This window comes from Sciurus vulgaris (genome assembly GCF_902686455.1).
Source record: "Sciurus vulgaris genome assembly, chromosome: 16".
NCBI lineage: Eukaryota > Metazoa > Chordata > Mammalia > Rodentia > Sciuridae > Sciurus > Sciurus vulgaris.
Genome location: NC_136477.1, coordinates 591,561 through 602,939, shown reverse-complemented (window position 1 = coordinate 602,939; position 11,379 = coordinate 591,561). Strand labels below are relative to the sequence as shown.

At 62.9% G+C, this 11,379-nt stretch overlaps 1 protein-coding gene across 3 annotated transcripts; it reads right to left on the bottom strand.

The window, feature by feature from the left end:
• Positions 1-3,011: 3,011 nt before the first annotated feature.
• On the bottom strand, positions 3,012-10,355 carry WDR18 (WD repeat domain 18). 3 transcript variants are annotated; one of them, XM_079115516.1, is made up of 12 exons: positions 10,024-10,355; positions 9,757-9,921; positions 9,029-9,499; positions 8,157-8,267; positions 5,839-5,972; positions 5,579-5,720; positions 4,952-5,095; positions 4,789-4,853; positions 4,577-4,701; positions 4,230-4,396; positions 3,396-3,464; positions 3,012-3,313 (listed from the first exon to the last, which is right to left on the bottom strand). In XM_079115516.1, the coding sequence occupies exons 3-12, from the start codon at positions 9,299-9,301 to the stop codon at positions 3,182-3,184; spliced, it is 1,362 nt and encodes a 453-aa protein (XP_078971642.1). In that variant the 5' UTR covers positions 9,302-9,499; positions 9,757-9,921; positions 10,024-10,355; the 3' UTR covers positions 3,012-3,181. The 3 variants fall into 3 exon arrangements, with proteins under 3 accessions (XP_078971642.1, XP_078971640.1, XP_078971641.1); XM_079115514.1 differs by having other exon boundaries at positions 9,757-10,355; XM_079115515.1 differs by having other exon boundaries at positions 9,029-9,496; positions 9,757-10,355.
• Positions 10,356-11,379: the final 1,024 nt, after the last annotated feature.

Sequence of the window (11,379 nt, the reverse complement as noted above, 5' to 3'; positions counted from 1 at the left end):
GGGGCCCTGCAGCCCGGGTGGTCAGCCTCACCGAGCAGAGCTGCACTGGCCAGCCACACGCACCTCCCTTTGGAGCAGAAATTAAGGGAAAAGCTCCATTAAATGAATAAAAATGTCAGCCGTTTCCAGCCAGCAAACGAACTGAATTTTGAGATGACTCTAATGAGGGATGGTGGCTCTGTCTGAGTGTCCAGGGGTCACCTTGTCCAGCTGCCTGGGCAGGCATCCCAAGAGAGAAGTGGGGTCCTTGGACCCCTGGATCCACAGTCATGCCAGGGAGCCCCTCTGGCCCTCAGTGGGACCCCAGGCCACCTGTCTGCAGGCGCGGTGTGAGTGCCCAGGCGCGGCATCCCAGGGCCTCACCCCTCGAGCAGGAGTCCTCAGAGAGGGGGACACCAGCTGGTCTCAGGCTGGTGGACATTTCCGTGAGCTGCTTCTAGGAGGCAGGAGAACACAGGCCACGTCCAGCCTGCTTCCCTCCATTGCCGGAGCCCCAGGAGCGAACACTGGGTGTTTTGTGTAGAACACACGCGACAAGCTGCCGTTTCCAGGTTCTTAAGCACACAGCTCAGTAGTGGCAGGGCTGGCGCCGTCCCCACATCGACCTCCAGAACTCTCCATCTTCCACCCTGGGCTCCCGCCCGGCCCCTCCCGGCCCTGCGCCCACCATGCTGCCCGTCTCTGCAGCTGGGACTCCAGGGACCTCCTGGGTCTAGTGTGTCACAAGCCCTTGTCTTCAGGCCACGCAGGAGCCGCAGGGCCAGGGGCCCTTCCTCTCGGTGACCGAGTGTGCTCTGGGGGGCTCTGGGCCACCGCGTGCTGGTGCTCCACCTCAGGCGTCTGGCTGCCCTCGCTGTCCAGGACCCCACTTCAGCCATGGGGTGTGTGCCCAGGAGCCAGGCTGCTGGCCTGACGTCAGCTTCACCTAAGTCCATTCTGTAAGCGGCTGCATGGCCGCGTTGGGCTTTGGATGACAGCGTTCTGTCGGCTGCTGGGGGAGTGGTAGCTCCCTGGGTCTGCACGGGGAGCCTTACACCAGCCAGGCCCCAGGCCAGGGCCATCATCCCAGCCCCTGGGAGGCTGAGGTAGGAGGACTGCAAGTTCAAGGTTGGCCTCAGCAACTTAGGGAGACCCAGTCTCAAAATACAAAATAAAAAGGGCTGGGGCGTGGCTCAGTGCTCCTCCGCCACTCCGGATTATCCCTGGCCAGAGTCCTCCCAGGGACAGTGGCCTCGCCTTCCCCGGCCCAGCCACCTCTGCCCGTGCTGAGGAGCTGTACGTGCCCTGTGGTTCCCGAACCTGCAGGCAGCCTCCCAGGGCACCCAGGACAGGACTCCACCACTTGGCTCTCACCCAGCCTGAGGACCTTGACCTGAAGAAGGTACAGGAGAGCTGTCACTGCCCAGCGCTCTGGGCCAAGGGGCCTCTGGTCTGACTAGGCCTGGGCAGGGAGTGGGTACAGCAGAGCAGGGCATGCCCAAGGACCCTGTGGAGAGGGCCCTGCCCCACGCCTCCAGCTTCACACACCAGCCTGGCCCTGGACGGCTCCCTGAGGCCTACCAGGGGTGTTCCTCCTCAGAGGAACAGAGCCAGTGTGGTTTGTGAGGTCAGCTGCCATTCCATGGGGTCAGCTGGGTCCCACCTCGTGTGCCTGGACTCTCATCCCCACTGTGACTTGCAGAAGACAGCGTCCTTCCGGTCCAGTGTCTGCAGGCAGGAAGCCAAGGACAGCGTGGGCGTGAAAGCCACTGTCAATGCCAGGATCTTCAAAGGCCCTTGCTGCCAGAGGCAGCAGTGTCTGCCTGGGGTGGCCATCTGTCCACAGCTGCCCTCCACAGACCTGCCTCCACTGGTCCACCCTCAGCCCCAGTGAGCGGTAGGATGACCCCTTGGGGTGGGGGAGAATTCAGGCCCTGGGAGCCAGTCCTGGCCTCCAAGGAGCCTCAGCCGCTCAGCCCCACCCTGCGGCTCCAGGCCACCAGGGAGCCCTCGCCGGGGATCTTGGGGCTGGGCTCCACGGGTCCTCCGGGCCTCTCAGAGAAGCAGCCTGGGTGCTCTGGGGGGCAGGTGCTGGAGCCCCAGCTTGGTGTGGCTGGCTGTGGCACAGGCCTGCCTCTGGGGGGGTCACTAAAGGGGCAAATGGCTTGAGGGTCCCCCACCTCACCCTGCAGGATGGGGTGGGGGGATGGCAGGGGAGTGACCAGGCCAGTCTGCCAGCAGTGAGGACAGAGTCTCAGAGGGGTAGATGGCCCTAGTGCTGGCTCTTGGCTGCGGGTATGACAGCATCAGCTAAGTCACATGGATTTTCTGGACCATTAGGCAGAGATGTCAGTTGGGGTAGCCTCTGGAAGGTTCTTGAGGCATCTGGGCTGGGCTCCAGGTACTGGCCAGCAGCCAGTGGGGTGGGGAAGGCGGCCTCCCTCAGCCCTGATGCTGACCAGCATGTTGCTGTCAGTTGGCCAGAACAGGCCCGCGCCACTGCCTACTGCCTGGGGGCAAGGTCTGCCCCCTTCTGAGGCCTGCCCACAGCAGGCCTTCACCAGGCAGGGGACTGCAGCGTGCCCACGCCCTCTCCCAGGAGGAAGCAGTGCTGAGGGGCTCAGCCTGGTGCTGGGCGGCAGTGGGACACAGGGCAGGGTGTCAGCCTGAGCCTTGCCCCCGTGGCCCTCTCCCAGAAGGGGTCAAGCAACCGGCTGGGCCCCTGGGCCTGGCCCTGCTCCCCAAGGGTGTCTCAGGCCCCTGCAACCCTCCGGGGCCGAGCACGGCTCCCTGCACCCTGGGGTACCTCACCACTGGCAGCTGGCACTGGCTCTGCCCCAGTGTCACTGCAGCCAGCAGTGACCTCCTGACTGAGCTGCCAGCCCCTCCTGCAACTCCTGGGTCTCCAGACCTGCCGGACTGTCTGCACTGGGGCTGGGGCCCGCTGACTGTAGCCCCTCGGCTGCTGCACTGAGGGTCTCAAGGTCCCAGCTTGGTCACTGAGTCAGGCAGGGACACATGGCAGCAAAAAGTGGCTTTCAGATCATCTTTTGTTAAAAACAGAAGAGCACCATGGGACACAACCAATGCCAGTGGACAACACAGACAAAACGGCCCCAAAACAAGGGGTAAAACACCCAAACAGAACATAAAACTGGCCCAAGCGTGAGGGCCGCCTCCGGTTCGGCGGTCGCCGCAGCCCTCACTTGGCGGGTCGCGTGATGATGCGCGTGGAGAAGTCAAAGAGGTCACGGTTGACCTTGCGCAGATTGCGCACCTCGTCCTCCAGCTCCGTCACGCGCACGCGCAGCTGGTCCTGGCCGCCCAGCACGTTCTAGGGAGGGGCGGGGTCAGAGAGGAGGGAAGGAGGGCCCCTCCCACCCGGGCCCCGCCCCGCCCCGCCCCGCCCCGCCCACCTTCTCCAGGGTGCTGCACATGACTTTGTGCAGCTGCTCCATGCGGTCCAGGTAGCTGGGCTCCATACCCTGCAACACAGGGCGCAGTGATCCCGGGCCTGTGCCACCCCGCGTGGGGCCGGTCACCTGGAATACTGCCCGGGGCTCAGAGGATGGGTGGCCAGAGGCAAGGTGCTCTTGGTCACTGGGTCAGGCAGGGACACATGGCAGCAAAAAGTGGCTTTCAGATCATCTTTTGTTAAAAGCAGAAGAGCACCATGGGACACAAAGGCAAGGTGCTCTTTCCAGTCTGCACTGTCCAGGACTGCTGGGAGAGTGCTGGGGACAGCGTCAGGGATGGGGCCGGTCACACTGCAGAAGCAGCACCTGAGCAGGCAGGAAGGCTCTGGAAGGGGGCCCTGGAGTGGGATCAAGTTGCTGCCCAGGAAGGGGGCCAGTCAGCCTTGGGATCAGCTCCACCTGCAGAGCTCTGCAGCCCACAGCTGTCAGGCCTGCCCATGGGCAGGACAGCAGAGCCCTGCAGCGTGGACGGAGCAGGCCAAGTGCCGGGACACTGCCTGGGTCCTGGAAGGACACTCCCAGAACCATCTGGACCCACCACTGCCCCAGTAGAGGAGGCAGGAGGGTCAGCACCGTGCACTGTTGAGAGGTTCTGGTATTTACTGGCCACCAGGCCAGTCAGCTGGTGTCTTTCTGAGAAGCTGCTGAGGGGCACTTGGCCTTCTGGCAGGAGGGGGTGCTGATGGGCCTGGGCCTGTGCGAGTGGCCGTCTGCAGCTCAGGCGGACTTGCCAGGCACCCTGGAGGCACTGCGGAGCGGGCGGCACAGGCCTACCTGCTGGTGGCGGCCCAGGCGCAGGGGGAGGCCCCCTCCACGAGGCTCGTCCCCATGCTCGGCGCCCAGCAGGTGCTTATTGAAGCGGGGCAGCGGCAGGCTGGGCCTGAAGTCGGAGCTCAGCATGCCAACTGGCGCCAGCAGGATGGACGCGTTGGTCACCGGGCCTGTGGGACACCAGCGGTCAGCCTGCCCTCACTCAGAGCTCCTTAAACCCAGGGCCTGAATCGTGGGCTGGCCAGGCCCACAGGCCCAGGAGGCTACGCGTCCTCGCGTGTGCCCGTTCCTTCTGTGGATTCCCACTGCCCACCCCCTGGTGCACAGGCAGGGGACCCGCTGCCGCCCACCTCTGAGGGCCACGGTACGGATGCACTGCTTGCTCTGAACGTCCCAGAGACGCACCGTCTCGTCATGGGAGCCCGAGAGCAGCACACTGCCATCAGTGGACACCGACAGGCAGGTCACCTGGTTCCTGGGAGGTGGACACAGACAGGCGTAAGGAAGGACAGTGCACGCCCCTGCTCCAGGCTGTGCCTTGGTCCCCCTTCCCCATCCCTACCTGTGCCCTTTGAAGACCTTCCCAGGGTCCTGCTCTGGCTGGAAGCTCCTCTCCCTCTGTGTGGGCTGTGGAGGCCAAGACAGGCTGTGAGCACCAGGGAGCAGCTGCCTGCAGCCCTTGGGACCCACTGGAACCGTCGTCCACTCTCCTGTCAGCCACTCACCCGAGCACAGAGGTCCACTTGGAATATGGAGCCATCACTGCCACCACAGAACATGTGGTGTTCTGCCAGGTCCATGGTCACGGCCATGATGCCCACATCAAACAGGATGGACAGCAGCAGCTCACCAGAGGAGATCTCCCACAGCTGGGTGGGGCAGTGGGGGTGGGAGGCATGGGCACCCAATAGGCACAGGGCTCTGGGGTGGGGGCACCGTGAAGGGCAGGGGTTGCTGGCCCTCGGGACTAGGATCCTCAACCTGGACATGTTGGCCCCAGGGTCCTACTCGGTGGGAGCTGTCAGGTCCAAGAGACGCGGCCATTCCCGGCATGGAGCTCGGTTCTCCTGCCGGACAATCCCTGCCCCCACCAGCAGAGTCTCAAGGGCAGCGATGCCCTCAAACCTCCATAGGCTTGGCCCAGGGCCTTGGACAGGCACGGCTGGCTGAGCGGGAATTTCCAGGAGACAGAGGCTGGGACTGTCCAGCCTCTCTGGACGCCCTTGGGGCTTGGAGCATCAGGGGTCACGAGCTGCCTGGAGGCTGACAGCTGGGGCCGGTGGGGGTTGGCTTGCTCCTGCCACCAACACCCAGCCGCTCTGCTCGCGGGCCCGGCAGGGGCAGGGCTCTACCTTCACTGTCTGGTCCAGCGAGGCGGTGGCTACCCGGGCCAGCGGGCCCCCAAAGCCGCAGTGCAGGTCTGTGATGGGGAGTGTGTGCTGAGACCAGACATGCCGGGGGGCTGGGATTCTGGAGGGGTCCACCTGCAGCACGCTGTGTGGGGTGCAGGCCCCTGGAGTTGTGCTCACCACCCAGAACACCTGCCCGCCCACCCAGCCCCACCGCCAGCCCTTCCCGCCGGGGGCCCTGGGCACGTGGGTGGGCATACTACCTGCAGAGGCTCCAGGTTAGCACCAGGCAGTCCCTGCCCCCTGAGAGGAAGTGACTGCTGTCCCCCGTGAACTTCAGGCATGAGACGTCCTGGTAGTGGCGGTTCAGGATGACCAAGAGGTTCCCCGTGGAGACCTGGAGCGGACGGGAGCACCCAAGTCAGGAGGAAGCTGGGCTACTGCTCCCACTCCGAGCTGCCAAGATGCCAGCAGCACATGCAAGGAGTCCTATCCACCCTGCCTGGGACGAGGCCGGCCGTGCAGGGCCAGGTGGGTGGCTCTATGGCCCTGGGCATGGTGAGGCCCACCACGCTCCACGGGCAGCACTGCCGGTGCTCCCCTCACTCCCAGCTGCACGGCAGACACGGCGGGGTCACGTGCTGCCGGAGGGCATCTGCTTTACTGTCACCCTGGACTGGTGGTCAACCCTAGGGAAGGCATGGAGCTCCTGCCTGGGTTCCTTGAGGAAGGCTGGGCTTGGGACTTGACCAGCTTGAGACTTGGTCACAGCAGAAATCTCTCTGGAAATCTGCGGATGGGCACACAGGAGACCAGTCTCAAGGAGAGGAAGCAGAGGCAGCTGGCGACAGACATGCCCACTCGCTCACATGGCACGCGGGAAGGGCTGAGCTAAAATGTACCCTGCTGAAGTGTGTTCAAGCCCCGACCCGGCCGCAACCTGCAACTATGACCTTCTACAGAAACAGGGTCAAGCTGGGCAGCCCAGGGGCAGAGTGCTGGCCTGACACACACAGGGCCCCGACTCAATTGCCAGCACTGCAGGAAGGAGCAAAAAGAAGAAAAACAGGGCCTTTGCAGACGTGCGTGGTCGGCTGAGGCAGGGCACGGTGCAGCAGGACGGGCCCTCAGTCCAACAACTGGTATCCTCGGAACAACAGGAGCCGGGGAGGGTCGCCACCGGTGCTGGGCAGACAGGAGAACGTGGCCACACCAGGGGCACCTGCAGCCCGGGCAAGGGAAGCAGCAGGAAGGACCCTACCCACACCTGCACACCCGGAGCTTGCTCTGGGCTTCAGGGCTGAGAGGGGCCATTTCCTGCTGTTCTAAGCCGACTATGGTGCCTTTTTGGCAGCCTCAGGAGACTCGCCCAGCCTGGCAGGCCACGTCCCTTCTCTGGGCCTCCTCTCCCAACTCTCCCCCCACAAGCATTGCTGCCCAGGGCAGTGCAGGACTAAATGATGCCCTCTGCATCATCCAGCTCAGACCTGGAAGAGGGCAGCTCACACCAGGCTGGGCAGATGGGGCCACACTGCACTCCTGTCCCTGGGAGCCCGCACACAGGCAGACCCAGGCACCCTGAGCTGTCCCATTCTGCTCTACGGCTTCCGGTTCCCTCCTCACACCCTCAACCCCACCCCTCGGGCAGTCAGGCCACTGCTCAGAGAGGCTCCAAGAAGCTGCTGCAGCCCACCCTCAGCAAGAAGGGAGCCCTGATGCCTCCCCAGGGGAAGAGCCACAGACTTCCTGCCCTCATGCAGCCCACCCTGGGTTCCGGGCAAACAGGGCAAGGACTGCCACCCGGCGGGCAGCTGCAAGCCCATCCCTGTTGTCCTCTCTGTGCCCGAGCCGCTTTCCAGCACTGTGGGCTGAGGGCGACGTCCAGCACCTCTGGCCCTTTGAAGGCTCAGAGAACTCTCACACTCTGACCAGTGCTCTGGCCACTCTGAGAGGAGGGACAAGATCAGAGTGGGGGAGAGAGGCAAGTGTTTGGCCTCGAACCCTGTATCGCCTGCACCCCCTGCTCAAACTGGGTGCAGACCACCCTACACAACTGACAGCTCGTAACAGACCCAGGGCCAAATCCACCTGAGGCCTGACTCCACGTAGGCCTCCAGTGGACATCAGGAAACCACGCCCACGGTTACAGGTTACCTAGGACTGTTTCCCCGCCAGGCCAGAGCTGAGCACTTGGCCTAAACAAGTCCAAAACACTGACCCCCTGGCCCTCTGCAGAAGTGGACGAGTGGGTAGGGGCTAGATGGTGTGTGAAGGGGTGGGTGGGGCCATCACCTGGTTTTCCCAATGATAAGAAAAGAGAGGCTGAACATCACCTGACCCCTTTATGATTCAAAGCCAGGCGATGTCCACTGCTTGGAAGAGACACTGCCAATGCTGGGACAGCCCTGCAAGATGGCAGTGTGTCCAGGGCCTAGGCTACACTGTGCTCTACCCAGGAGGACTCAGGCTCTTTGGGGACTCGAGATTCTCCAGGGTACTGAGGAAGGAGGAAGCAGGACAAAGTGTGGGTGAGATCTGCACAACTGCCAGGCCCCAGGGTCACTCCGAAGCACCTTCTTACCTCCCATAGATATATACTTTCTGCAATTCCCGCCACAACGTAGAGGCCATTGGGTGATGTGGTCAGACAGGTGACAGGTCCGGGGCACATGATCTTTTGCTGGAGCTGATCCTGGGGACACACGACAGAACCCTGAGCTTCTGCTGAGAGGCAGGGGAGGGTGAGCAGAGGCAACTGGTAAGTTCAGAGTGCTAGAAACTGGCGCTGGGGAGGGCGGGGGGCGGGGAGTGAACCAACAGTTCAGCAAGGCGAAGGCCCTGGACCTGGAGCCCAGCGGCCACTCCAATCCTGCTCACCCTACTGTGACCCTGAGACAGGTAACACGGAGCAGCGTTTGCCCAGAGTGATCTCAGCAGGTCTGCGGGGCGGCAAGAAGCTTTGGGGGCTGCATTCTGGGGCTACTAATAGAGAAGACGTGGTGGGAAAGGCTCAGATAACGAAGGTGTCTTTTTGTGGGATAAATAAGCCTCTGGGGTTATCCTCCCAGGGGGCTCCCAGAGATTTCGGACCCTCTCCCTTTTCCTGCAAAATCACAAGATACAAAGGACCCTACTCTCCCCTTTAACCAAATTTAACCGCACTCGCGCTTGCACAATCCTCGCAAGAGAACTCTCCCCCCAGCTAAGCATGAGCAACGCCGGGCGCCCAGGACTCGACCCTCAGCCCCAGGCATGCGCAGAGAGCCCCGCCGGGCCCACCGTCCCGCGCATGCTTCCCTAACTCGACACCCCCCATCCATTCCCCACTAGGACTCCAGGCGCGCAACGCCCTCTGGCCTCCCCGCTCCTCTCCAGGCCCCACGCGTCGCCCTGGCCCCAAGCCCCGGTCCCGCGCGCCGCCCTGGCCCCAAGCCCCTGTCCCGCGCTTCGCACCTTCCGCTGCAGCTCCCAGGCGCTGATGTAGTTCTTGCCCAGCTGAGCCGCCAGGAGGTACTCGCCATTGAGCAACGCCAGGCCGCGAGGCCCAGCTTGGCCGCCGCGGTAGGTGAGCAGGTTGGCGCCCGAGTGCAGCTCCCACACCACGCAGCTCCACAGCTGCGCCGCCGAATCCGTACACACGGCCACCTCCATGGGCGCCGCCATCTTGCCACACCGCCACTGCCCCGGAAGCGTGTCACCCCCAGCGAGACGCGGACCTTGGCGCATCGCGGGCTAGAGCGGCACCTGCACTGTTCCGGGGCGGGGTGGGGGCGGTTTGGAGGACTCGCGCATGCGTACTTGCCTTAGGTGGCGCAGCCAAGGCGAGCGCTCCACCGAGAGTCGAGGGTCTCGGCTGGAGTTGTTGAATGGTCACCTCTTCCGAGGCCTTCTTGCAAGTTGTTAGTCTGATCTGGTCATTTCCTTCTGGCCAAATGACCAGTCTTCCACTTATTATTATTTTGGTACCAGAGGTTGAATCCAGGGCCCCTTAACCACTGAGCCACATCCCCAGCCCCCACCCCTCTTTTTTTGAGACAGAGGTTTAAGTTCCCGAGGTTGCTTTTGAGCTTGCGGTCCTTCTGCCTCAGCCTCCCGGGCCGCTGGGATTAGAGGCGTGGCCACCACGCCTGGCTTCGGATCAATTTTTTTTTTTTTTAATGTTCAAATATTTAAGTACTCACCTCCCAGGCCTCCACGAAGACAATGCAGGTAGAACAGACTACACAGCCAGCAACAGCGTGTCTAGGGCTGGGGCTCAGTGGTGGCGAGCTTGCCTAGCATGCAGGAGCTCCTTGGGTTCCATCCCAGCACCATCCAACCAACAAAACGACCCTCTCATAATAGACCTAGTTGGCACGTAGTCCACTGAGATTTAATGCTTACTTTATTGATCAGTGTTTACCTCCCCTTTGACCTTACCTCTGGGGCCTTAAAATTAAGTTTTCTACCTGGGCCAGTTGGTGCAAGCTCAACAAGTCACAGCTCCATCCGAGTAGCCACTAGCCTCAGGTCACAGCTGCCAACCTCAGGCCACGTCTATGAACGGAGGTTTTTACATTTGACTTTTTTTTTTTCTTTTGGTGCTGGGGATACAACCCAGCCTTCTGCATGCTGGGCAAGCGCTGGGCCACTAAGCCGCATCCAGACCCCCACCCGTAACAGTGTATAGCGTGGGATAGCGGCTCCGCGCGGAGAAGGGAGAATTCACGCGAAAACGAGTCTCCCGGCCGGGCCCCTGCGGCTAGGGGCCTGCGGTGCGGGCGGTGCGGGCGGCGACGCGCGGCGACGCGCGACCCAGCCGGGCGGGGAGAATTCTGTGCGCGCGGCGCGGGCGCCCCGGGGCGCGCTCGGCGCGGACGCCGGTCGCAGTGCGGTCGGCAGGGGGCAGGCGCGAGCCGCGGCGGGAGCGGGGCGGCGCACCTGGCCGGGCCTGCGGGCGGCCTTCGGGGAGGAGGCGTCCGTGGCGAGCCCGGCCCGAGCGCGGCGTGCCGGGGGAGGCGCGCGCGGAGGCCCTGCGGCAGCACCGAGGCGGGGCGCTGGGCGTACCGGACCGGGTGGCCAGTTTGGACTTTGTTTTCTACTGAGCGAGTCCGGCCCCAGGAGCGGCTCCTGTCTCCTTCCCCAGAATGTTGAGGGTTGGCGGGGGGTTGTTTGTTCTCCGGTGCTGGGGCGCTGTTCCACTGCGCTGCGGCCGCGGACCTCGTTGTTTTTTATTTCCCTCCTCTTAGAAGGTGCTGGATGCAGGCAGGGGTGGCCGACGTGGCCACCGTGTTTGGTTTTGGGTTCTGGGATGGTACTCAGGCCCTGTACCTGCTTTCTTAGTCACTGTAAGAAATAAGAAATAAGAAAAAGAAGGAGAAATCAGGGGCCCGGATGTGGCTCCATCTACACGCGCATCACACCCGAGACCCTGGGTTCCATGCAGAGCAGGCAATGGCAGGCTCACCTCCACTGTTAACTTTGTTCCAAGCACAGCTGGGGACCCTGGGCCGATTTTGCCTCCTCTGCACCTGAGCAGGTCACTGTCCAGCTCTGGGTCCCGGTTTCCCCACCTGTCTGGGAAGATGCTGCTGCTCTTCATGGGGTACTGCCTAGGGGATTCTGTAAGTGCTAATATTTGCCATGGGGGGAGTCTGGACTGGAAGCTTCCAAGTTCCTGGGTTCCAGAATCTTAGGCAGGCCCTGCGGGTGTCTAGCAGAGGTGTATGGACTCCAAGCCCAACAGAGGTGCTAGTGGTTGATGCTCCTGTAGGGTGGGCTGGGCAGCTGGACTGCGGTCATCCCCCACACAGGCCAGGCAAGTG